At 43.1% G+C, this 25856-nt stretch overlaps 1 protein-coding gene across 4 annotated transcripts; it reads left to right on the top strand.

Moving 5' to 3' along the window:
• The first annotated feature begins 5888 nt into the window (after positions 1–5888).
• LOC115158674 (terminal uridylyltransferase 4) lies at positions 5889–25856 on the top strand. 4 transcript variants are annotated; one of them, XM_029707873.1, is made up of 29 exons: positions 5889–6071; positions 6828–7389; positions 7573–7733; positions 9037–9153; positions 9483–9660; positions 9963–10051; positions 11343–11394; positions 11700–11769; positions 12030–12156; positions 12483–12602; positions 12786–12971; positions 13319–13499; positions 14648–15204; positions 15344–15494; positions 15690–15776; positions 15889–15992; positions 16093–16150; positions 16278–16381; positions 16556–16759; positions 16906–16983; positions 17139–17316; positions 17394–17441; positions 17765–17847; positions 18077–18192; positions 18470–18624; positions 20132–20229; positions 20446–21055; positions 21389–21565; positions 25300–25856. In XM_029707873.1, exons 2-29 carry the CDS (start codon positions 6903–6905, stop codon positions 25386–25388), a joined length of 4665 nt encoding a protein of 1554 aa, XP_029563733.1. In that variant the 5' UTR covers positions 5889–6071; positions 6828–6902; the 3' UTR covers positions 25389–25856. The 4 variants fall into 4 exon arrangements, with proteins under 4 accessions (XP_029563733.1, XP_029563731.1, XP_029563732.1 ...); XM_029707871.1 differs by having other exon boundaries at positions 18077–18213; XM_029707872.1 differs by having other exon boundaries at positions 9037–9165.

Here is a 25856-nt window from a genome sequence, read left to right as displayed (position 1 = left end):
GCGATAAATCAGCGATAAATCAGGTATTATGTTTATTATTAATGTGCTCAACAAAACGTTTTATGTGCAAAATTAACACAGACCTATATTTGTATTAATTGTTCCACAAAGACACAATTCTCTCTGATTGACATTTAAAGTAACAGTTACATTTAAATGGACAACAGGCCAGTGCTTCACTCAATGACTGTATGCCTATATATGAAGGCTGCACTTAAAGGAGCTGGATGGTCAATCTGATGTCTGCATTGGCCGTGCAGCATTTACAGTGAAGGAAGTTGTCAAGGAAATTAGTTTGTGTTTATGCAGGACCTCCCACCCCCCACAGGACCATACTATCTGGGCCTCTGCTCTCCCTAAATTGTGGCATTGAATGGTTCAGCAGACTTTTAGCCCTCCATAACTGGCTAGGAGATTATTGCAGTTCTGTGGGTGTAACATTTATTGACCATTTTGATACCGTCTGGAAACAAAGGTTGTATTATAAGGAGGATGGGTTCCTGGATCATTTCACAGCATTATAAGGCTGTATTGAGACAAGGATTTATCAATGACCCAAGTCCAGCTCATTGAATCCCTACCATTGTGTCAGTGAGTTCTCATAATGCTTCAGCAAATGTACATTATCCTAGGGGCGTTGGACGACACAATGTAAGTAACCTAATTTATGTCCCTCTTACAGCCCTGAATGCCTCTGCTGATCCTACAGCTATTGTATGCAGTAATCATATGCCTATGAACCAGAGTAATACTGTTAGCACTGAGGTGGTGTGCCCGAGTAAGTAGTCCACTGTGTGCAGCTCACCCGCACTAATAAAAATAACCTGAGCATGTCTACCTCTGCTAAGCTTCCCAGTAAAGCAAGAAAAACAATCAAGCATCCCAGAAAAGTGTTAAAAATAGCCCACGTCAGCATATGTGGCTTAAGAAACAAGGTCCATGAAATCAATTATTTGCTAGTAACAGATGATATTCATATTCTGACAATCTCTGAAACTCACTTAGATAATACCTTTGATGATACAGTGGTAGCAATACATGGTTATAAGATCTAAAGAAAATACAGAAATGCCAAAGGTGGAGGTGTGGCTGTTTATATTCAGAACCACATTCCTGTAAAGCTTAGAGAGGATCTCATGTTAAATACTGTTGAAGTAATATGGCTACAGGTTAATCTGCCTCACCTACAGCCCATTCTTGTGGGAAGCTGTTATCCTCTCTAGGGTATGTGGGACGAAATCGTCCCACCTACGTAAAAGCCAGTGGAATCCTGTGGCGCGTTATTCAAATACCTTAGAAATGCTATTACTTCAATTTCTCAAACATTTGACTATTTTACAGCATTTTAAAGACAAGACTCTCGTTAATCTAACCACACTGTCCGATTTCAAAAAGGCTTTACAACGAAAGCAAAACATTAGATTATGTCAGCAGAGTACCCAGCCAGAAATAATCAGACACCCATTTTTCAAGCTAGCATATAATGTCACAAAAAACAAAACCCCAGCTAAATGCAGCACTAACCTTTGATGATCTTCATCAGATGACACCCCTAGGACATTATATTATACAATACATGCATGTTTTGTTCAATCAAGTTCATATTTATATCAAAAACCAGCTTTTTACATTAGCATGTGACGTTCAGAACTAGCATACCCCCCGCAAACTTCCGGTGAATTTACTAAATTACTCACGATAAACGTTCACAAAAAACATAACAATTATTTTAAGAATTATAGATACAGAACTCCTCTATGCACTCGCTATGTCCGATTTTTAAAATAGCTTTTCGGTGAAAGCACATTTTGCAATATTCTAAGTAGATAGCCCGGCATTACAGGGCTAGCTATTTAGACACCCACCAAGTTTAGCCCTCACCAAAGTCAGATTTACTATAAGAAAAATGTTATTACCTTTGCTGTTCTTCGTCAGAATGCACTCCCAGGACTTCTACTTCAATAACACATGTTGGTTTGGTTCAAAATAATCCATAGTTATGTTCAAATATCCTCTGTTTTGTTCGTGCGTTCAAGATACTATCCGAAGGGTAAATAAGGGTTACGCGCCCGACGCGTTTCGTGACAAAAAAATTCTAAATATTCCATTACCGTACTTCGAAGCATGTCAACCGCTGTTTAAAATCACATTTTATGCCATTTTTCTCGTAAAAAAGCGATAATATTCCGACCGGGAATCTGTGTTTTAGTACAAAGAGAGAGAAAATAAAAACATGGTGTCGCCTCGTGCACGCGCCTCAGTCTGATTGTCCTCTGATAGACCACTTACCAAAGGCGCTAATGTTTTTCAGCCAGGGGCTGGAATTACATCATTCAGCTTTTTCCGGGTTCTGAGAGCCTATGGGAGCCGTAGGAAGTGTCACGTTACAGCAAAGATCCTACGTTTTCAATAAACAGAGCCAAGAAGCCCAAGGAATGGTCAGAGAGGGCACTTCCTGTACAGAATCTTCTCAGGTTTTTGCCTGCCATATGAGTTCTGTTATACTCACAGACACCATTCAAACAGTTTTAGAAACTTTAGGGTGTTTTCTATCCAAAGCCAATAATTATATAATTATATGCATATTCTAGTTTCTGGGCAGTAGTAATAACCAGATTAAATCGGGTACGTTTTTTATCCGGCCGTGTAAATACTGCCCTCATATGGCAGGCCAAAACCTGAGAAGATTCCATGCAGGAAGTGCCCTGTCTGACAATTTGTTGTCCTTCTGTTGCATCTCTATCGAAATTACAGCATCTGTGCTGTACGTGACACTTTCTAAGGCTTCCATTGGCTTTCTAAAGCCGCCAGAAAGTGGAATGGGGTGTCTGCTGTCTCTGGGCAAAGTATAGGAGCAGAGTTTGTAAGTGGTCAGCCTGGGGACAGTGAGACTGGAGATGCGCAGTCACGAGAACTCACCATTTTTTTCTTTCTCTCTTTGAATGAATACAACGTTGCCCGGTTGGAATATTATTTTACGAGAAAAATAGCATAGAAATTGATTTTAAACAGCGTTTGACATGCTTCTAAGTACGGTAATGGAATATTTAGACATTTTTTGTCACGAAATGCGCTCGCGCGTTACCCTTCGGATAGTGACCTGAACGCACGAACAAAACAGAGGTATTTGGATATAACTATGGATTATTTGGAACCAAAACAACACGGTGGGAACCACAAATGCAGAGATCATCCGTTCAGCTACTCTGCGTCTCACAACGACACAGCGGTTGGAACCAAAAATCTCAAATTTGGACTCATCAGACCAAAGGACAGACTTTCACCGGTCTAACGTCCATTGCTCATGTTTCTTGGCCCAAGCAAGTCTCTTCTTCTTATTGGTGTCCTTTAGTAGTGGTCTTTACAGCAATTCAACCATGAAGGCCTGATTCACGCAGTCTCCTTTGAACAGTTGATGTTGAGATGTGTCTGTTACTGCATTTATTTGTGCTGCAATTTCTGAGGCTGGTAACTCCAATAAACGTATCCTCTGTAGCAGAGGTAACTCTGGGTCTTCCTTTCCTGTGGCGGTCTTCATGAGAGCCAGTTTCATCATAGCGCTTGATGGATTTTGCGACTGCACTTGAAGAAACTTTAAAAGTTCTTGACATTTTCCGGATTGACTGACCTTCATGACTTAAAGTAATGATGGACTGTCGTTTCTCTTTGCTTATTTGAACTGTTCTTGCCATAATATGGACTTGGTCTTTTACCAAATATGGCTATCTTCTGTATACCACCCCTACCTTGTCACAACACAACTAATTGGCTCAAACGCATTTAAGAAGGAAAGAAATTCCAAAGAGTTGCAGTTAGTTTCAGAATGGGTGGCAAGGAACAAGTTAGTCTTAAATATTTTTTAAAAAGCATTGTATTTGGAACAAATCTTTCACTAAACCCTAAACCTCAACTAAATATTGTAATGAATTATGTGGAAATTTAGCAAGTTGAGGTGACTAAACTGCTTGGAGTAAACCTCGATTGTAAATTGTCATGGTCAAGACATATTGATTGAACAGTAGGTAGAATGGGGAGAAGTCTGTCTATAATAAAGCGCTGCTCTGCATTCTTAACAACACTATCAACAAGGCAGGTCCTACAGGCCCTAGTTTTGTCACACCTGGACTACTTTTCAGTCGTGTGGTCAGGTGCCACAAAGAGTGACTTATGAAAATTGCAATTGGCTCAGAACAGGGCAGCACGGCTTGCCTTTCGATGGAAAGATAGAACTAACAATAATAATATGCATGTCAATCTCTCCTGAATCAAAGTGGAGGAGAGATTGACTTCATCACTAATTGTATTTGTGAGAGGTATTGAATGTTGAATGCATCGAGTTGTCTGTTTGAACTACTGGCACACAGATCAGACACCCCAGCTTCCAATTGGTTGGAGCAAGATGGAACTGGGCCAACATTCTGCTGATTTTCTGATCGAAGAAAAGCCTCATCTCAATACAGTTCCCAAAACTAAAATCTGTTACGAACAGAGTGCACAACATTTTGTAGATATGGCCTTTTGCCAAAGTGTTATTTACAAGTTCTAGAGCGAATTGAGTTATTGCACACGTGCACTTCACAGAGAAGTCATCCCCTAACAGAAATATGCAACATGCTAGAACACAACAACAGGATCTGCCCACCTCCTTGCTTGTTCTGCCCACTATGCTTCATTTGCTCCCATTGAAAATGACACAGATGCGCTATCTTGGGTTAGTTATAAATAAAACGGTCATAAATAATGCACTGTGCCATATTGTGATGTAAATGGTCATACAATCTACTGGTGCTTGAAAATAAATAAAAACAAGTTGCTGATATTATGTTTAAGTTTTGTAATTCAGTCATTTTTGTTGTTGTCCCACTTTACCAACCATAGCCAGCTAAAGATAGCATGGAGTACCTAAAGTGGGACAGATCCCGTTTATAGGGACCCCTTGTACTGTAGGGACCCCCCATACTGTAATAATTTTGACACTATGGCCTATTTATTGCCTCACCCCCCTTATCCTACCTCATTTGCACACACTGTATATAGACTTTCTCTATTGTATTATTAACTGTATGTTGGTTTGTTTATTCAATGTGTAACTCTGTGTTGTTGTTTGTGTCGCACTGCTTTGCTTTATCTTGGCCAGGTCGCAGTTGTAAATGAGAACTTGTTCTCAACTAGCTTACCTGGTTAAATAAAGGTGAAATAAAAATAAAATTAAAATAAACTATTAGGACTATGATAATTGTGTCCCAGTTGATCTAACCTGCTGTCCCAGTTTACCAAATGTGAACAGAAAATATGAGTTTGGTTGTGAACACAAATGTGTGTGTCATGCATCCTGCGAATATCATATCAACATGTGTTCATTTTTTGTGTGATTAGGAAACATCTTGAGCATTTCAGAAATGTATCAGGTGTTGCACTAATATAATATATAATGGAATTCACCCTGCTTTTGTATTTTTGGGCTTTGGCTATTTTCTATCAATAAGACTTTCATGAATACAACCCACTTTAAATGGACCCCATCCCTCCAAATCCCTCAAAATATTTTTTGTATTTTTTGGCAATTTTCTATGAATTTTAATTTACTTTACATTAAAAATACTTCCTTAAAATTCAAATGGCTTTCATCCCATAATACTTTCATGAATACAACCAGAGAGTAAGGGGCAGATAGATATGGATATTCATGGCATGTGGCTGGCAGCATACCATCTATCTCCGTGGATTACTGGCGGTTGACGACAACCCTCATCGAATATTCAAAATACATTAAAATAATTAGATGTATGCACCAATCCAAAGAAAGATAGGCGGGAGGAAGACAGCCCGCGGTGCCGACTCCCATTGTTAGGGCGGAGGGACAAGTTTCTTGTCAGTATATACATATTCTTTGATACACCTACATTCAATAAAGGTACCCACAATGCCCTATGCAAGAATTAACATGGCGTCCATGGTGCTGTTTTGATCATACCGCAATGGTTTTGATCCGTGAATGAAAACAACAAAATACTGAGCAGGAAGATTAACAGAAATTAGACGTATTTTAGAGCTAAAATCTGCATATTACAGTAAGGCATTGTATATTATTTTTCATGTTCTGGCGCTTTTGTCGTGTGTCAGTTTTATAGGGTCGGGTGGCTAGTCAAACACTTGTCTATAGAAAGGCTTACCAGCCGCTGGCCAGCTAGCGGATAGATGGTTAACTTGCTAGCTAGCAAGCTAGCCATTTATCAGGTACTTCGATTTACGAGGTGGCTAGTTAGCTACCGTTAGCAAATACAAACATTTGTCAGGTAGCTAGCAAGTCTGCTCGAGCTGCACGGTATTTATTTGTCTAGGTGTTATTTTAAATGTCACTTTCCCCGTTTGTTTGCATCTGCAGGGTGTCTCGCTATGCGAGAAGGCCCTTGCAGGATATTGTGGGTTGGTTTCGTTTCATAACAAACACAAGTGCTTCAGCCTAGGTTTTTCTCAGCTAGCCAACTAGCCACTCTCTTCGTTATATCGTAATAATGTATATTTGCAGTAAAATTAGCAAGTTATATTACTACCCTTTATGCATTGGTCTAACTACTGTAACCCATATATGTTCCTAACTAGGATGTAGTTGTTTTGATCAGGCCTTTGGGGCTTCATTGCAAGCTAAATGTTTTGCCACTGGCTACTTTCTCAGTTCTTCCTAGCAGATGCAGAATTAGTTCAATATGCTATGTTTTGATAGTATTAAGTGTCTATGAATAGTTTAGGCTATTGTTCTTTTAAGATCAATGTAGGTAATGCCAAAAATGTATGACTTTCATCTCTTCCGATTTTCATTGGACTAGCTGCCTCCCCATCCTCAATACAGAGTAGTAGTTAGTTTTCTTCAGCCCGGGTGAGGGAGAGGACTGGATCGAGGCATGGAGGAATCAAAAAGCCCCCTAAAATCAATCAAGCACTCTCGCAATGAGGCCAGGGGAGCCACAGCTCCATCCTCCACCAGCTCCAGGTCCCTGAAAGAGGCTCCAGCGACACAGAGGGAGGGGCCTGGCCCCAAGCCTGCCACTGCCTGCCGGAGCAAGGAGAACATCACCACAGCCAGGGAGGACCATAAGGACCAAGGCAGTAACCGTGGGACAGGCAGAGCCTCCACGGCCAGCCCTCAGGACCCAGGGAAGCCTCGCAGGCTGACTGGGAGGACCAGCTCTGGGGAGAGGAGGAAGGGGATGGTGGGACTGGGAGGCCAGCAGCAGGGGGGTGACGCTAGGGCCATGGTGGCTACAGGCGGGAGCCCGGCTGGTGGAGTGAGAGACACAGGGGCAGGTACGGTGGCCACCTCATCTGACGATGTCCTTACTGCACAGACCAAGACCCCCAAGATGGGGCCGTTGAAGGAGAAGTCACCTGGTGCGTTATTCTATACTTTAGCTACATAGCTGTTTAATGTTTGAGCCATTTGCCGCTACAATATGTCTGTGTTAGACCTGTTGCTGTTTTATTTTTATTTTTTTGTCATATAAACACTTCCTGGTCATAACATTTATCTACATGCTGACTATAAGTGAAGAGTTGGTTTGTCTGTGTTTGCAGGCGTGAAGGCCGGTGCTGTGTTGGAGACAGGGCAATCTGCTGTGGAGGGGTCAGGGGTCAATGAGGAGGGTCATGGAAGGAACATGACCTCTGAGCAGAAGCTGGGTCTCAGACAGGCTGAGGATCGCCTCTACAGAGACTACATACACAGACTGGTCAAGGTGAGGCGAGAAAATAAGTTACTTCAGTTTGTTTATCAGTTGTCTGTATTTACAGTGCCTTCAGAAAGTATTCACACCCCTTAACTTTTTCCACATTTTGTTACAAATTGGGATTAAAATTGATTTAATTTTCTTTTTTTGTCAATGATGTACACAAAATACTCATGTCAAAGTGGAAGAAAAAATCTGAAAATTTCTTAAAGATAAATAAATGCTAATAATCTGTGATTAGGTAAGTATTGAACCCCCTGAGTCAATACATGTTGGAATCACCTTTGACAGCGATTACAGCTGTGTGTCTTTCTGGGTAAGTCTCTAAGAGCTTCACACACCTGGATTGTTTAAACACTTCAAGCTCTGTCGAGTTGGTTGTTGATCATTGCTAGAAAGCCATTTTAGCCTTGCCATAGATTTTCAAGCAGATGTAATTCAAAACTGTAACTAGGCCACTCAGGAACATTCACTGTCATCTTTTTGTAAGCTTAGCAACTCCAATATATTTGGCCTTGAGTTTTCTGTTATTATCCTGCTGAAAGGTGAATTTGTCTGCTAGTGTCTGTTGGAAAGCTGACTGACCCATGTTTTCCTCTAGGATTTTGCCTGTGCTTAGCTCTTCTATTTATTTGTATCCTAAAAGAAACACCCTAGTCCTTGCAGGTGGCAAGCATATCCATAATGTGATGTAGCCACCACCATGCTTGAAAATATGAAGAGTGGTACTCGGTGATATGTTGGATTTTCCCCAAACATAATGCTTTGTATTCAGGACAAGAAGTTTGCAGTGTAACTTTAGTGCCATATTGCAAACAGGATGCATGTTTTGGAATATTTTTCTCATTCTTTTCATACTTATTGAGTCAAGACATTTCAGCTTTGAGTTTTTTATTAATTTGTAAACAATTCTTTGAAAAAATCCACTTTGATTATTGTGGGATATTGTGTGTAGATCAGTGGCACAAAATCTCAATTTAATCCATTTTAAATTCTGATTATAATGCAACAAAATGTGGAAAAAGTCAAGGTGGCAATACTTCCTGAAGCCACTGTATTGTCTGTAACAGTTGACTGGAATTTGTGGACACAATTTTACATTTTAAGGCAACTTCTTAGGTCAGATGTCTTATCAACTTGTTGTTCTTTGCTGAGAACCCTCCACCAGGAAAAACAATAACAATGTTAATAGTCAACAGTTCAACACATCGCTGAGGGGTTTAAAAAATGTGCATGTGTGTACAGTGAGGGGCACTATCAGTAGCTGGTCTCTCACATATATAATTGGTTTCACTGCTTCCTGTCTCTACAGCCGTCTCCAGAGTACCCTAACTTCCAGTACCTATGCAAGCTATGTTCAATACACATAGAGAACGTACAGGGGGCACACAAACACATCAAGGAAAAGAGACACAAGAAGAACATCATGGTGAGAGAAAAAGTTAGCAACTTTTATTTATTTTGTCATAATTGTCCTGTTCTCCAACAACTGATGGATACTGTGACTTGAAAGAAAATCCTAGGCTGTTATTTCCATCTTTGTTATTTCAGAAGTGGAAATGGTTAATTGAGGTGGAGCTTATTGGTGTATCTGTATGCATTCTTACTATTTTGCTGCTTCCTTAGCCTACGTCGGCCATTTTGTATCTCCCCCAAACTCCAAATTCTGTCCACATTCTCTCCAATCGATTAGACAGTGCCATTAGAGGGGATTTGGATTCATCCTTCCTTTGTCCCTCTCCCCTGTGTTGTGTTTAGGAGAAGCAGGAGGAGAATGAGCTGCGTGCTCTGCCTGCCCCCTCCCCAGCCCAGCTCAGAGCCGTGGACGCTGCCGTCCTTCAGGTCACCCAACAACATGGCATCTCTGACCAGGACTTCCTGATGCGAAAGGAAGTGGTCACCAGGATGGAGATCATCATCCAGCAGCACCTCTCAGGTAACCCAAGTATTTCTATCCTCCTGTCTCCTTCCTGTCATCTAGACTGTTCATCTGCCATGTCTAGATGGTTGAAAGTAGCTTATTGTAAGTATAGGCTTACAGGAGTGGCAAAGGTTCCCAGGGTGGCAATAAACAAATATAATGCAATAGTAGGGAAATGGTATGAATGAAATCCTGTTGAATGTATGGCATGAATAGAATACTGTTTGATGTATGGTATGAATAGATCCCTGGTTAATGTATGGTATCAATAGATCCCTGGATAATTAATGGCTTTTGTTGGTGTTTTTTTTCTTCAGTTTGCGCCCTCCGCCTCTACGGCTCCTGTCTCACCCGATTTGCCTTCAAGACAAGTGACATCAACATTGACGTCACCTACCCCTCCACTGTAAGTCTTGTCTGTTTCTTAACAACTCACTAATGCAAATTATAATTACGCAGTTGCCAGTTTATTTGCTACACCACCCTGTTCACGAAAATGGTTCGCTCCTACAGACAGTGAGTCACGTGGCCTTGGCTTGCTATATAAAGCAGGCAGACAGGCATCCAGTTACTGTTCGATTGAACATTAGTGGGCAAAACAAGTGACCTTTGAGTGTGGTATGATCATCTGTGCCAGGCGTGCCGGTTCCAGTGTCTCAAATGTCTTCCTGTGCTTTTCACGCATGACAGTGTCTAGAGTTTACCGAGAATGGTGCGGCAAACAAAAAACATCCCGTCAGTAGCAGTCTTGTGGGTGAAAACAGCTTGTTGATGAGAGGTCAAAGGAGAATCATGCAAGGTAACAGTCGGGCCACAAATGGCGCAGAACGGCATCTCGGAATGCACAACTCGTCGGTCCTGGTCAGGGATGGGCTATTGCAGCAGACGACCACACCGGGTTCCACTCCTATCAGCTAAAAACAAGAAGAAGCGGCTCCAGAGGGCACGCAATCACCAACACTGGACAATTGAGGACTGTAGAAACAGTCCCTTGTCTGACGAATCCTGGTTCCTGAGTCAGGATTTGGCAAAATCAACATGAGACCATGACCCCATCCTGCCTGGTGTTAATGGTACAGGCTGGTGGTGGTGCTGTAATGGTGTGGGGAATGTTATTTTTTTCCCCTGACACACGTTAGGTCCCTTGATACCAATTGAGCAACGATTCAATGGCCTGAAGAATTCAGGCTGTTCTGGAAGCAAAAGTGTGTCTGACCTAGACCTAGATGGATGTACCTAATAAATTGGCCGCTGAGTGTAAATGCGAAGTGTGCAGGTGTTAAATGCAATGTGGGTGCAAGTCAAATGATTGTAAGATCAGTGGTAATCAACGTAGGAAACAGGAAGGAGGTTATTCAAGACTATTGGGACACAGCCTTGATTTGCATTATCGCCTTATTGTCAGTCTGTATCAGATGATCTTTGATCGCTTTCACCTTGATTGTCTTGGATAGGATTTTTATCAGTTGGAGGGATCCAAGAACCTGTGAATGATTGGACTCCTAGACAGGACACTAAAACAGGACTCAAATTAACAACTCCTGTTAGGTCTTTGGGTTCTAGGTTGTGGGTCACAGTAAAAGCACTTTGACTACTGCTGATGTATAAACTGCTTTATGAAGACATTTGATTGAATTTAATATGACATGTTGATGCCTTGACTCTTAATAATAAATGTAATGTTTTTGTCTCTCCAGATGACTCAACCAGATGTGCTGATACAAGTACTGGAAATCGTGAAGAACAGTGGTGTGTTAAACAGCCCTACACACACACACACACACACACACACAGTGTTGAGACTGTAAATTCAGCATAAGAAGTTATTTGTTAGCTTGGAGAGCTCATATTAACCACCTCGAATGAAGGTTATGAGAAAATAAAATGAATAGAACTCTGAACTAATGCACAGTAGTTTTAATACAACCCCCTTTCGTAAATTAGATTTGTTTAATCTCTTTCAGGCGGTAAACTATGTAAATTGGTTAGCCAGCCAGGAGATAGTTGTGTTGGGTTTGGGAGCAGTCAAAGAATGTTGGCCTTTCTTTTTCCAGCTCAATATTCTGAGGTTGAGTCTGACTTTCACGCCAAAGTTCCGGTAGTGTTTTGCAGAGATGTCAACAGGTCAGTGGAAGGTCAATTCTGTTTTCTATGAGCTCTACTGTTATCCATTTACAACCTACTTTTTTGAAATATCCTCTGAGTTAGTGGTTCCTGGGTGTGTTTTTAATTCCTGGGCACAGCGTAGCAAAACATTTTGCAACAAAATAAAAATGAGAGTTCGTTATTGGACAAGTTCAGGTAACCCATCTCTGCTTCAGTCCGTTTTCTTCCGTTTGGTGCCTAATGAATACAACCCTGATCAGTGTGTTGTATCTCCACAGTGGGTTGATGTGCAAGGTGAGTGCAGGTAATGATGTGGCCTGCCTCACCACCAACCACCTGGCTGCCCTAGCTAGACTGGAACCCAGACTGGTGCCTTTGGTCTTGGCCTTCCGCCTCTGGGCTAAGGTAAGGCTGGTCTGGGGAAAATAGTATTTTATGGATACCAGCATATGCTGTAAATAGCATCTGTCTAGTTGACGCTAGTGCTTTTAGTGGAAATAGCAAATGTAACAATGTTTTGGCCTTTGATGACTAAACCATACCAATGTTTTCTTCAGCATTTATGAGTAGAGTGTATTTCATTGTAAATTATATGGTTGCTTTACCTAGCTTAGCATATTGTCGCTTTAGTGGTTTTGATGACGACAGCCCCTGACCAGAAAGAATGTGTTCTTAATGACTTACCTCATTTAAATAAAGACTATATTGTTTGTGCTTGTTTGTCCCTGTAGTTGTGCCATATTGACTGCCAGGCAGAAGGGGGAATCCCGTCCTACTCCTTCTCCCTCATGGTCATCTTCTTCCTCCAACAACGCAGAGAGCCCATCCTTCCTGTCTACTTCGGCTACTGGGTAGGTGACACCACACAAAGGTTGATATTTTATTAAAATAGTCACCACTATTGCTGCACATATTTGAACTGATTCATTTTCTTTCAGGTCATAATATTTTTTTTTGCTTTTGTTTAAGATGTTTTTACTGTGCTTGTTGCTGTTTTTGTTAATGCTGTTTATAACTTATGTGGTTGAATTCAGATCGAAGGCTTTGATGTGAAGGCTGTGGATGAGTACCATCTGACGGGGATAGAGATGGATATATTTGTGGGATGGGAGCACCGGCCCCCCAGTACAGAGGGACGGGGGGATGGCAGGGGGGAAGGAGGGAAGGCCAAGCCTGAGCAGAAGAAACCTGCTGTGAAGAACCAGCATACAGAGGGAATGGTGAGTACTCTAGACAAGGCTTTCATTTTCTTTTTCAAAATGTTTTTTAATTCAAGAAATGATATGACTGCACATTGTAATATGTTTATATTCTGCAGTGGTAAAAGCAGAGTTCTTCAAAGGATTGAGTGTATCCCCTTTTCTCAGAAGTGCTACAAAGCATTGTATTGGTGTGTTAGCTAGACTGATTACTCACCATATTTCTTACCAGTCCATTTCCTTTTTTATCCATGCCACCTATGGCATTCAGAGTGCCTCTGTTCTTCTTTGTGGCTACTGTCCATGTATTCTTAGGCTTAGTTCATATGTCCCATCTCACTCTGTGTTCTCGCTCTGCTCCCTCTCAGACGCGCCTGGCCCTGGACCTGGACCTGGGTAAAGGGGTGTCCCTGGGCCAGCTGTGGCTGGAGCTGCTTCGGTTCTACACTCTGGAGTTCGCCCTGGAGGAACGCATCATCAGCATCCGCCTCAAAGAGCTCCTCTCCAGAGAGATGAAGAACTGGCCCCGACGACGGCTGGCCATCGAGGGTAAGACTGCGGGAGAGAGAACACTAAACAGACAGGTTGGCCATCGAGGGTAAGACTGAGGGAGAGAGACCACTAAACAGACAGGTTGGCCATCGAGGGTAAGACTGAGGGGAGAGAGACCGCTAAACAGACAGGTTGGCCATCGAGGGTAAGACTGCGGGAGAGAGACCACTAAACAGACAGGTTGGCCATCGAGGGTAAGACTGAGGGAGAGAGACCGCTAAACAGACAGGTTGGCCATCGAGGGTAAGACTGAGGGTAGAGAGACCACTAAACAGACAGGTTGGCCATCGAGGGTAAGACTGAGGGGAGAGAGACCGCTAAACAGACAGGTTGGCCATCGAGGGTAAGACTGAGGGGAGAGAGACCACTAAACAGACAGGTTGGCCATCGAGGGTAAGACTGAGGGGAGAGAGACCACTAAAACAGACAGGTTTGCCATCGAGGGAGAGACTACTGAACAGACAGGCTGGGGAGGGAGACGGACCACTGAACAGGGTATTCAGAGTTGAAACGTTCAGAATGTTGCAGATAAAAATGTAATGAATAGAGCTGACATGATCCCCCATAGAAATAAGAATTAATAGAAGGGTCGTCCCCATTCAAGTCAATTATGGCATAATGGGTGGACCGGCGACCATTGTGAGTGTACCCATAGGAGCAAAGCAGGAAAGTGTACCTATCAATTTGTACTGGGATTTGTTGATTCAACTCAAATGTCATTACAAAAAATACATACCATTGCATGAACCACATCAGTTAACATCATTTGAATGAACATTCTACTTTACAATGGAAATGATTACCTCACAATACCAGACAGCCATTGTGAGTGTACCCATGAGTTGACCAGTTAAATTGCCAGGGATAGAGGTTCCAAGCCCTTTCTGTTCATTCTTATTTCTATGTGACCCCCCCACACACAATTCTAAATAGCAGTCAGTTTTGTTTTCTATGTGACTAGCTCCCTTCGATTGTTACCGCTTTCTGTCCTTTCTACTTGTTTCCCTCAATGAGAGTGCTGACTTACTAGGTGTGAATACCTTAAAGTAATGTGGTGGAAAGGTCAGAAGGGACTTTTTTTCTGTCAGTTTCTACACACCACTGCTCTATCACCTTTAAAGTTATCCTCCTCCATTTCTTCTCAGATCCGTTTGCCCTGAAGAGGAATGTTGCCCGCAGCCTGAACAGCCAGATGGTCTTTGAGTATGTCCAGGAGCGCTTTCGTACTGCCTACAAATACTTTGCCTGCCCGCAGAGCAAGGACAGGGACACAGGAGGGCGCCAGAGAGGCAAGAAGACATGCAAACATGGCGACATGAAACCAGAGGAAGGAGATGGAAAGGGAGGAGAAGAGGTGGCTGAGAAGAGTGGAGGTGGAGAGCGCAATGGGAAGGAAGGGAACAGTCTGAGCTCTGAGACAGGACAGAAGGAGGAGGGTGAAAGTGATGAAGAGGATGGAGCAGAGCGGGCATTAAACGCTGGCCTTATGGACTTGGTCCTCAGTGAGGGGGACAGTTCTACAGATGGGACTGGAGCTGAGCCTGGCACTACCCTGGAGCATTCCTCCGCCTCCCCCTCGCCCCAGAACGGCCTGCTGGACAGTGAGGAAGAGGAAGCTAAGCATGTGTCTGAGAAGCAGGGACATATTGCACCAGAGGACCTGCATTATATATTTGACAGGATGATCTTCACAGGAGGAAAGGTACCTGTACAAAATGCTTTTTTGATTGTTTTGAATTGGATAATGAAAATTCTAAACTTGCTTTGACAGACGTTTAGTGTAAGTTCCAGAATTAAGTTCACAGGATTTGCTTAATTATCTTTATTTTTCTCCCCTGCAGCCTCCTACAGTCGTGTGCAGCATCTGTAAGAGAGATGGGCATCTGAAGGACGATTGTCCTGAGGACTTCAAGAAGATCGAGCTCAAACCGCTGCCTCCCATGACCGACCGCTTCAGAGACATCCTGGATGGCCTTTGTAGACTCTGCTACCGTAAGTCATTTGCTGCTTAACATCATTCTGCTGTCTTGAGTGATTATGTCCAGATTTTGTCCAAGCAGATCTTCTATATTATGGAGCTAAGACATGTGTTGAACACTACACTGGTAAAACCTGTATATATAGACTTCACATGCACAAATAGGAATACTCAAACATGCTAAATATACTTTTTCTGATTGTTTGTAGATGAGCTGTCCCCCTCTCCTGGAGAGCAGCAGAAGAGAGAGCAGGTCATGGGTAGTCTGGAGAGGTTTATACGAAAGGAATACAATGGTACGTACAGAACTGAATTGCATATGTAACAGCAGTTCACAAGAATATGGAACTTACTATTCTGTGTAGTACAACCTCGGTATTATAAAACATCTATGATATCATCCCACAGACAAGGCCCAGCTGTGTTTGTTTGGCTCCTCCAAGAATGGCTTTGGTTTCCGTGACAGTGACCTGGACATCTGCATGACCTTGGAGGGCCACGACACCGGAGAGGTACGTGGGGTGTCCATTTTGAATGCGAAACTCTTTCCCGCAGGTCTTTGTCTCCCCAGTCATTCTGAGATGTATATCTGTCTACCCCTCTACTCAACAGAAGTTGAACTGCAAAGAGATCATCGAAGACCTAGCCAAGGTGCTAAAGAAACACGCAGGTAAGAGGTTCTTTCACAGCACATTACATTGACCCCTTTCAGGATGCGTGGTTTGACTACTTGTTATGAATGCAGTCTGTCATATTTTGTGACTTGGTGATTGATGACCTGTGTTTTCCTCTATCAGGTCTGAGGAACATCCTGCCTATTACAACAGCCAAAGTGCCTATTGTGAAGTTTGAACACAGACCGAGCGGACTGGAGGCAGACATCAGCCTCTACAATACGCTGGTGAGTAAACGGAGGTCATTACTTAACGTTACAGATAGCCATAACAAGGACTGGTAAGGGACAGAGTACTATCATTGGGTAAAATGTCCTTTGTAAGTCAAGCTAAGTTGCTGTGTAATCAGTGATTGTGTACTATACATCTGTATGGATTCATTTGCGTCGGTCCTCTTTCAGGCTCAACACAACACCAGAATGCTGGCTACCTACGCGGCTCTAGACCCTCGCGTGCAGTTCCTGGGATACACCATGAAGGTGTTTGCAAAGCGGTGTGACATAGGTGACGCGTCCAGAGGAAGTCTGTCGTCCTATGCATACATCCTCATGGTGCTCTACTTCCTGCAGCAGAGACAGCCCCCTGTCATCCCTGTTCTCCAAGAGGTACTGTTCACTTACCCTCTGCTAACCCTTGTAACAAGTTCATCCTGTTATAGCCAGTCAGTGTGGATGTAGCTGACACCAACAGAACCCACTCAAAGTCTTTGTAAAAGCTTTAGGAAATAACCCAAAGTCGACCTGTTCCTTAGATCTTTGACGGACATACTGTACCACAGAGGATGGTGGATGGTTGGAATGCCTTCTTCTGTGATGACCTCGAGGAACTGGTGAGTTCAGTCATCAACGCAACTGAATGTACCAAATCCTACACACACCTGCCTCTCCTAAATGATGACCTTGAATACGCTTGTTGTTTTGCTTACTTGTCGTTGTAGTCTAAAGAGTTCTGATAAAGCTCACTGTCCCTTGTCCTCCCTCATAGCGTCGTCATCTGCCAGAGCTGCAGCAAAACCGTGAGTCTGTGGGGGAGCTGTGGCTGGGCCTGCTCAGGTTCTACACCGAGGAGTTTGACTTTAAGGAGCATGTCATTAGCATCCGCCAGAGGAAACGACTCACCACCTTCGAGAAGCAGTGGACCTCCAAGTGCATCGCTATTGAAGGTAGTGAAACTATCCTTCTCACTCACATGGTTGTGATGATGAAAGGACCGATTGATTACTTTTTGTTTGTTCCTTAGATCCCTTTGACTTGAATCACAATCTTGGTGCTGGAGTTTCTCGCAAAAGTAAGTGAACTATGTCTCCTAAGTAGGGTTGCAACATTTCAGGTACTTTCAACAAATCCCTAGTTTTCCCGAAATCCCAGTTGGAGGTTTCCCCAGAGTCAGGAGATGATGAGCAGGAAATCTGGAATACTCCATCCAGGATTTCTGGAAAATCACAGAATTTATTGAAAGTTACGAGAGTTTTGCAACCCTACTCCTAAGTTATCCTTATCAGGCCAAGTATGTGTCGTCTACCACAGTACTTCAGTGATTATGGTCTGTACTCTCTGTAGTAGTTCAGTGATCATGGTCCCCAACACACCCCTTTCTCTGTCTCTCCTTAGTGACTAACTTCATCATGAAGGCCTTCATCAACGGCAGGAAGCTGTTTGGTACCCCCTTCTACCCCCAGCCTGGCTTGGAGGCGGTACGGCACACACTAGAAACAGGGCTTTATTCAGAGTGCTGATATAGGATCATTTTTGCCTTTTTAAATGATAATGAACAAGAGGGGGACCTGATCCAAGATCTGCACTCTGAGACCTGTTGTAATTATGGGCATTGTTGCCTGGGCTGTACACTGTTGATGTCAAATTATTCCATTTGTCTATAGAAGACCTGTTCTCATGTCTAACATTGTTTCTTCTGTGGTGCAGTACTACTTCTTTGACTCCAAGGTGCTAACGGACGGGGAGCTGGCACCTAATGACAGGTGCTGTCGGGTCTGTGGCAAGATCGGCCATTACATGAAGGACTGCCCCAAGAGACGCAGGTACACTGGGAGAGAACATCAGTGAGTTTCTTTCGGAACTAGTGTGTGAGCGTGTGTGTGACAGACCTGGGTTCAAATACTATTTGAAATAATTAGAGGTGGAAGGGCTTTGCACTTTTGAGACTTTTTTTGCATTGGTTCTTTTGAAGACGAGCTCAATCAAGCACAGATACAGTATTTGAACTTATTTATAATAGTATTTGAACCTATGTCAAGTGGTGGCTGCATGTTTCAGTGAGCTAATCCTCTGCTTCTGTGTGCGTGTCTGTCTGAACAGGGGGATGAGGAAGAATGAGAAAGAGGAGGATGTGAAGGAGGGAGACGAACATGAGCCACGGGAGCGTCGCTGTTTCCAGTGTGGTGACATGGGTCACGTACGGAGGGACTGCCAAGAGTACCGTCATCTTAGACAGAGAGCCGCAGGGGGACTAGGTACACACACACACACACCTGATAGGGGGTGTATCCGCTTGGAAGAAAACAGAAATGAAACGGAGGGACCTATCTGAATTTGTCGACTAGAAACTCCTGTTTTCGTTGCCAACACTTTTTCTGTTTGGAGTAAACTGTTTCCGTTGCAAAGGGTTTTGCAACTGTTTGCTACCGTCTTGGTCTAATTACTCCTCTGGGGTGAATTCATTACGTAAACAGTTTACCTTTTGAGAAGCAAACAGAGCAAAACAAGAGTTTCATTTGGACAAATTCAGGTAGGAATGTAACGATTCACCGATACGCATCGGTCCCCAATTCAAATGTTTAAGATACAAGTGTATCGGTCTGCGGACCCTAAACCGATCCAAATGTAGCATGCATCTTTCAGATGTAATTTAGGTTGTCATCTGTGCACTGATTTACTGGAATAAAAGTAAGCTATCGGAGAGGCAACTGGCTGTAGGCCTACCTGCTGATTGGGGGTTGCAATAGAGTTTATTTTGATTGTTCAGGTTCACCATCAGCAGTAGGTTTGCTTTGAACAATCAGTGTATATGGTAATTTTTGGATATATAGGGTAAAGTTCATTACTTTATAACGAGGACAGCAATCACTTTTAAAAATGTATTTTTTTTTACCCCGTTTGCTCCCCAATTTCGTGGTATCTAATTGGTAGTTAGTCTTGTCTCATCGCTGCAACTCCCATACGGACTCAGGAGAGGCGAAGGTCGAGAGCCGTGCGTCCTCCGAAACACAACCCAACCAAGCCGCACTGCTTCTTGACACATTGACCACCTAACCCGGAAGACAAGGACATCCCTGCCGGCCAAACCCTCCCCTATCCTGGACGACGCTGGGCCAATTGTGCGCCGTCCCATGGGTCTCCCGGTCGCGGCCGGCTGCGACAGCCTGGACTCGAACCCAGAATCTCTAGTGGCACAGCTAGTACTGCGATGCAGTGTCTTAGACAACTGCTCCACTCGGGAAGCCAGCAATCACTTTTGCGAGTCGCACTGCATGGCCAAAACTAGAGACGACGAGAAGATCAATCTGTAAAAACAGTCAAAACCATTTGATTTTGAGATGGGAGTGAAATCCAAAGTTGTGCTATATATTCATTGGCTATGTCATAGCTAATTTGTAAATGATAAATATTAAAAGCTCAAACATGAATCTGTAAAAAATAACAAGCTCAGACAGATCCAGCTCCAAGAGTCCCAGCTGATGAGCTCCATCAGCAGCACATTTTAATTTAGAATGGAAAATGAATGTGTTTGTGCATCGAATCGTATTGCATTGAACCGAATCGCATCGATTCGTTGTGTAGTCAAACCGAATGGCACCGATGGTATCATTTCAAACTAAAACGTATCGTATAGGAGCCCATGTACAGTATCTAATTGTTGATTTTAAAGCCCTGAGTTTTGTCATGACTACTACCTCCCAGCAGAGGGCAGCAGTGGCTCATTGACTGAGTGATGTAATGGTTGGCTTCCGTTTCCTCCAGTTCCCCACATGGTGCAAGCCATGGTGAGCTCCCAGTCCATTCCCATCCCCCAGCCTCCACAGGACCGCCCCGGACGCACCAGACAACCCTCCGAATGTGTGAGTACAACTGGGCGTTGTCTGTCTCTCCCTTAGCCACCCTAACCATGTTCAAACACACTGCGTTGAGACTGCTGCAGCTAGCTTCTTTATCTATCAGTACAGACCTCTATGTATGGTGATGCCTTTTAATTGATTTCTCTTTCCCTTCCTGTATTTTTCCCTTTCTGTCTTTTCCACTGCATCCTTACCCTGCTGTCTCTTCCCCCCCCTCAGTCTGATTCCCACCAGACTCCGCCCTACTCCCCCCAGCCCAACCTGTTCTCCCAGGGTTCCAGCCAATCCTCCAGCTCCCCCCAATCCTCCTCCTCCTCCAAGACCTCCGCTGGAGTGGGACCCCCCAAGCAGTCCCAACAACCCCAGGTTCCCCTCTCTCTCTTTGGCTTCCCTCCCTCCCACCCGGGCCAGTACCACCACTCTGCAGCCCTCACTGCTCTGGGACTGCTGCCGTCCCACCACAACCAGCACCAGTCACATCAGTCCCAGGGGCACCAGGTTCATCACCAACACCATCACCCCTCCAACTCCTGGCCCATCCACGGCCCCATCCTCCAGACTTCCAGCGGCCCTGGAGGGCCCTCCCCGCCCGGCCTTAAATTCCCTCTGCGCCAGGCTCCTGGGCCAGGGAACGGGAACACAGGGCTAGGGGGATCTTTGGGGGGTGGCAGCCCTAGCCCTATAAACCTAAACGACCCTAGCATCATCTTCGCCCAGCCGGCGGGGAGGCCCATGGGCCTGGGAGGAGGGCAGGGACGGGACAGGCACTGGCACAACCACCTGGCACAACAGGGGGCAATGGTGGCTAACGGCACTGTGGGCAAGTCAGGTACACACTGGGTGGCTCCGTCTCTGTCTGGGCTCTTTCTGTCTCTGCTAGTTGTCGGAACAGTCAGTCTTTGTTGGTTTGTCTGACTAACTGGTCAGATTTTGTCCTTGTCTTTAGCAGTAACTGTCTGTTTCCTTGTTAACGGTGCTGATTGTGTGGTCAGGTAAGAGACACCAGTGGTTTTGGGCTACACACTTAATTCACTGTGCGCTTAAACTGGTGCTGGGACAGAAGGATGATATCAAATTATTGTGGTTGGCTGAGTAGTTTTCTTGTTTCAATTTTCCAATTATGTTTTGTGGACCAAATTTAAAGACCTCCCTTTCCCTGTAGACCCAGGCTACAAGACCCAGTTTGGGGGGGTGAGCCAGCAGGGTTCTAGGACCTGGGAGCACAGCAACGCGGCCCACTACTCCCTGTCCCCGTCCTGGCCTTACCGCATGCCACAGAACTTCATCCAGCAGGGCAACGGGGGCTACCCACAACCCGGCAAGCCCTTCATGTCCCAAGGTAAGAGGCTCTGCGATAGAGAGATGCGAATTAGAGGTCTTCACGGTTTTAACAGACCCGAGGTCCGACCTGGGACCCAATCGGGTCCTGGCCCTAAAATCTGACTTTTGTCTCGGATCTGGGTCGGGTCTGACACAATTGCCACGGGTACCAGGTATGTGCAATTAAAATGTATTACCGATTGGTCCCGATTTGGACCTGTCTTCTGTTAATTAGCCTTGGCTACTGTTGATCATGAAGATTGAGTCCTTTTTCATTGAAGTATAACGAAAGTTAGAGGAGGAAGAGTATAGTGAAAAGAAGTCGACAAGGGGAATGTCCTCAGGGACAAGTTGTGACATTGTAGTTGACAAAGATGAGAAGAATGTTGGCACAGCCAAATGGACTGTGTGCAATTCAGGTTTGATGTAATTTTCTACCTTATTTATTTTCGTATTATCAATTGTCTAGTTCATTATTGTTTATTTATTACTATTGTAGGTCTATTTTAATTATCAAAACCAGTTCTTTAAATAGCTAATGCAAAAAGTATTTCATTTTGTTGACATTTTTTTGTCAATGAAAACGTATCAATAATTTTGTGCAATGTATTTAGTTAAAGGCTAAAAGTTGGCCTGTTGTAAAAGAAATAGCATTAACCTATTACTGTCATTTGTTGGGTAGGCCTGCGGTAGGCAATCGCCTGTTAGTATTGAAATTATTGCCGCAATATAATAACCTGTTCGTAATTTCCCGGTGAACAGTGACTTACTTTTGATATTACCCTAATAAAGTTAAGCAACTTTTGTGATGGTTTGGTGTGGTATGCCTATTTGGCATAGGTACTGCAGACCTATGAAGGCAGTGCACACCGACAGTTGAACTTGAGGTGAGGAAGAATGTTTTATGCCTACCTGAGTTGCACCTTTAACCTGTCTGGGCAACGTGGGACGTTTGCGTCCCACCCTAGTCAACAGCCAGTGGAATCGCGTCGCGCGAAATACAAATACCTCATAAATGCTAGAACTTCAATTTCTCAAACATATGACTATTTTACACCATTTTATAGATACCTCTCCTGAATCGAACCACGTTGTCCGATTTCAAAAAGGCTTTACAGCAAAAGCAAAACATTAGATTATGTTAGGAGAGTACCCTGCCAAAAATAATCACACTGCCATTTTCAAAGCAACTAGCATGCATCACATATACCCAAAACACAGCTAAATGCAGCACTAACCTTTGTCAATCTTCATCAGATGACACTCCTAGGACATCATGTTACACAATTCATGCATTTTGTGCTCGATAAAGTTCATATTTATATATAAAAACAGCATTTTACATCGGCGCGTGACATTCAGAAAATATTTCCCTCAAATGCTTCCGGTGAATCAGCGCTACAATTTACAAAATTACTATTCGAAAACATTGGTAAAATATAATATTGTCATTCAAAGAATTATAGATTAACATCTCGTGAATGCAACCGCATTGCCAGATTGAAAAATAACTTTACTGGGAAATCACACTCTGCAATAAACGAGGTGCTATGCTCACAAAAATAGGCTAGGCGATACAGGTTAGTGCCATCTTGGACTCATCTAAAATCAAATATACTATTGTAAATATTCACTTACCTTTGATTATCTTCATCAGAAGGCACTTCCAGGAATCCCAGGTCCACAACAAATGTAGTTTTGTTCGAAAAAGTTAATTATTTATGTCCCAATAGCTCCTTCTTGTTAGCGCGTTCCGAAAGCTACTCAAAATGTACGATATGAGCGGGACTTGTCGTCACGAATGTGCAAATAAAATGTATTTACGTTTGTTCAAACATGTCAAACGTTGTATAACAAATCTTTAGGGCCTTTTTCAATCAGAACTTCAATAATATTCAAGGCGGACGATTGCATTGTCTTACAAAACGTTTCGGAACGAAAGAGTACCCACGGGCACGCGCATCATAGTAGTAATGGCCCTCCCTCTATGACAAACTTTCCAGGCCTCTCGTTCGGTCAGTTTTTACCGGAGAAGACTCAAACCACTTTGTAAAGACTGTTGACATCTAGTGGAAGCCTTAGGAAGTGCTAAATGAATCCTGTGTTTCATAGGCAAAGGCTTGAAAGGGATTCCACAAATCAGATTTCCACTTCCTGTTAGGATTTGTCTCAGGGTTTTGACTGCCATATGAGTTCTGTTATACTCACAGACACCATTCAAACAGTTTTAGAAACTTCAGAGTGTTTTCTATCCAAATCTACTAATTATATGCATATTCTCGTTTCTGGGTAAGAGTAGTAACCAGTTTAAATCGGGTACGTTTTTTATCCGGCCGTGAAAATACTGCCCCCTATCCCAAACAGGTTTTAATCTAACAATATAATGCTTATCTTTATAAAACAATATTTGGATCAAAAATGTACGAATTAAGCTACTGCGTCTGCTATACAGATATATAGGCTATCTGACAAGGATTTAAAAAACGATGTCGGGAACATGGCGCCGGTGTTGTGCCATATCTCCCCCCTTTGCGTTCCTCATTGCTGCGACTTGCTTGCTAGTTGATTTCTGCTCTTCACTCCTTTGTCAGTTTAGCCTACATTCACTGATCTTAGTAGCAGAAAGCATTTTTGTCTGCAGTTTTCGGTTTGGCTATTTGTTACAAGTGTATGTGGCAGTTCTAGCTTGTATAGCGCCTTGGGCGACCCCCCCCCCCCCCCCCCCCCCCCCCCTCAGCGCACACACCGTGCTGCCGTTGTCGCCCATACCTAAATCCGCTACTGATTTTTGTATTGGTCTAACTAAATCTCTTTGCCAAAATTCGTCATCTCTCCCATGTCTTATTCGACTAGTATTTTTGAAAGTCTATGGATAATAATTCAGCCGTAGTTGTTCTGAAATGTTTATTGCCTGCCAAGATTTTACTCTCTCTGTTTAATAAAACACATATGCATGAATTATTAATTTTGGTTGCCTATTTTGACGTGAAGTTCTATAGAAAGTATTTGACTGATGCGTGTCACAAAGTATTTGACTAGCCACAAAATTAAAGAAATTAGAAAGGGGGGGGGGTTCTGGCAGGGGGGGAGATTTTCGGCACAACACCGGCATACCTATCTTTTTCTGTCGGGCTAGGCCTAAGCTTGTCTCTTTTTAAAAAAAAAAATATATTTTTTAAATACGAATATCATGAAGTGAACGCCTAGGCCTATAGTCATGCAATGCCCTGATGCATTTATCGCTCAAATTGCTGACAGCTGAACCGTGAGGTAAACAACTTTTGTATTAGCAAAGTATAGTTCATACGCTACACGTCGAAATACAACTAATAGTTTTTTTTGTTTGTTATAGGCAGTTATGGATACGTAACTGTAGTTCATTTGGCCAACATCGCTTGTTTATTGATGGCGTTGGCAGCGCCCAGTTGGATATTTTAAATTGTTTTCTTTAGAATCCGAACGGGTCTCTCAGAACCTGAACCAGCATGGGTCTGTTTGGGTCAGTTTACCACTGTCCTTTTCGGAACGGGTCGGACTGTCTTCGAGTCCATTCAGAACGGGTGTCCGTTTAAAAAATACAATTAATTATTGCATATCTGGTGGGGTGGGAAAGCCACGGATCCACCTCTCATTTAGTATAATTTGTAATACTTCATTGATTTGTGTACTCTAAATAATTCTCCCCTTCGATCTTACAAAAATGCCCCTACTGTAGTTAACTTTACTTCTTTCTTTGTCTTGGCCCCGCCCCAGGTTCTGTGGTGCACCCCAATCAGCATTTCCCGCTCCTCCCCCACGGACGACATCACGTCAACCTCAACTACATCCAGCAGAAGAAATGAATTGTGAACTCTACTCCCATAGCATCTTCTTTCATTTAGGCGTTATGGTCCTTCACCCTGACAAAACAAAAACTATATAATCTTAACTTTGCATCATCTGGTCAAAATACTTTTTTAAATGAATTTTATCATTTTTGTACAGTTTTTACGTGTTTTGTCTCATTACATTGATTTGTGATACAAATGTCAAATATTTTAATACCCCCATTTCTGAAGGGGTCCAAAAAGCGTTTTTATTTTGTGTAAAGTAAGGAGGTAAAAATGATCCTTTATTTTTATTAGCTGTGTTCATACTTTGCTTGCTTAAGGATAAAAGCTTTGAATAGACTTTTGTTCAAACAAAAAACAACATTTTAACATGCCCACTCCTATCAGATAATTATGTAGTGCCAAAAAGACCTATAGTAAGGGGAAAAAAATAAGAGAAAAAAACAAAGCCATAAAAAATAAATAAAGTTAAAGCAAACA

This window comes from Salmo trutta, chromosome 22 (assembly GCF_901001165.1).
Source record: "Salmo trutta chromosome 22, fSalTru1.1, whole genome shotgun sequence".
In the NCBI taxonomy this organism is placed as follows: domain Eukaryota; kingdom Metazoa; phylum Chordata; class Actinopteri; order Salmoniformes; family Salmonidae; genus Salmo; species Salmo trutta.
Note: the sequence above shows the minus strand (reverse complement) of the source record. Positions and strands in the feature narration are given on the sequence as shown.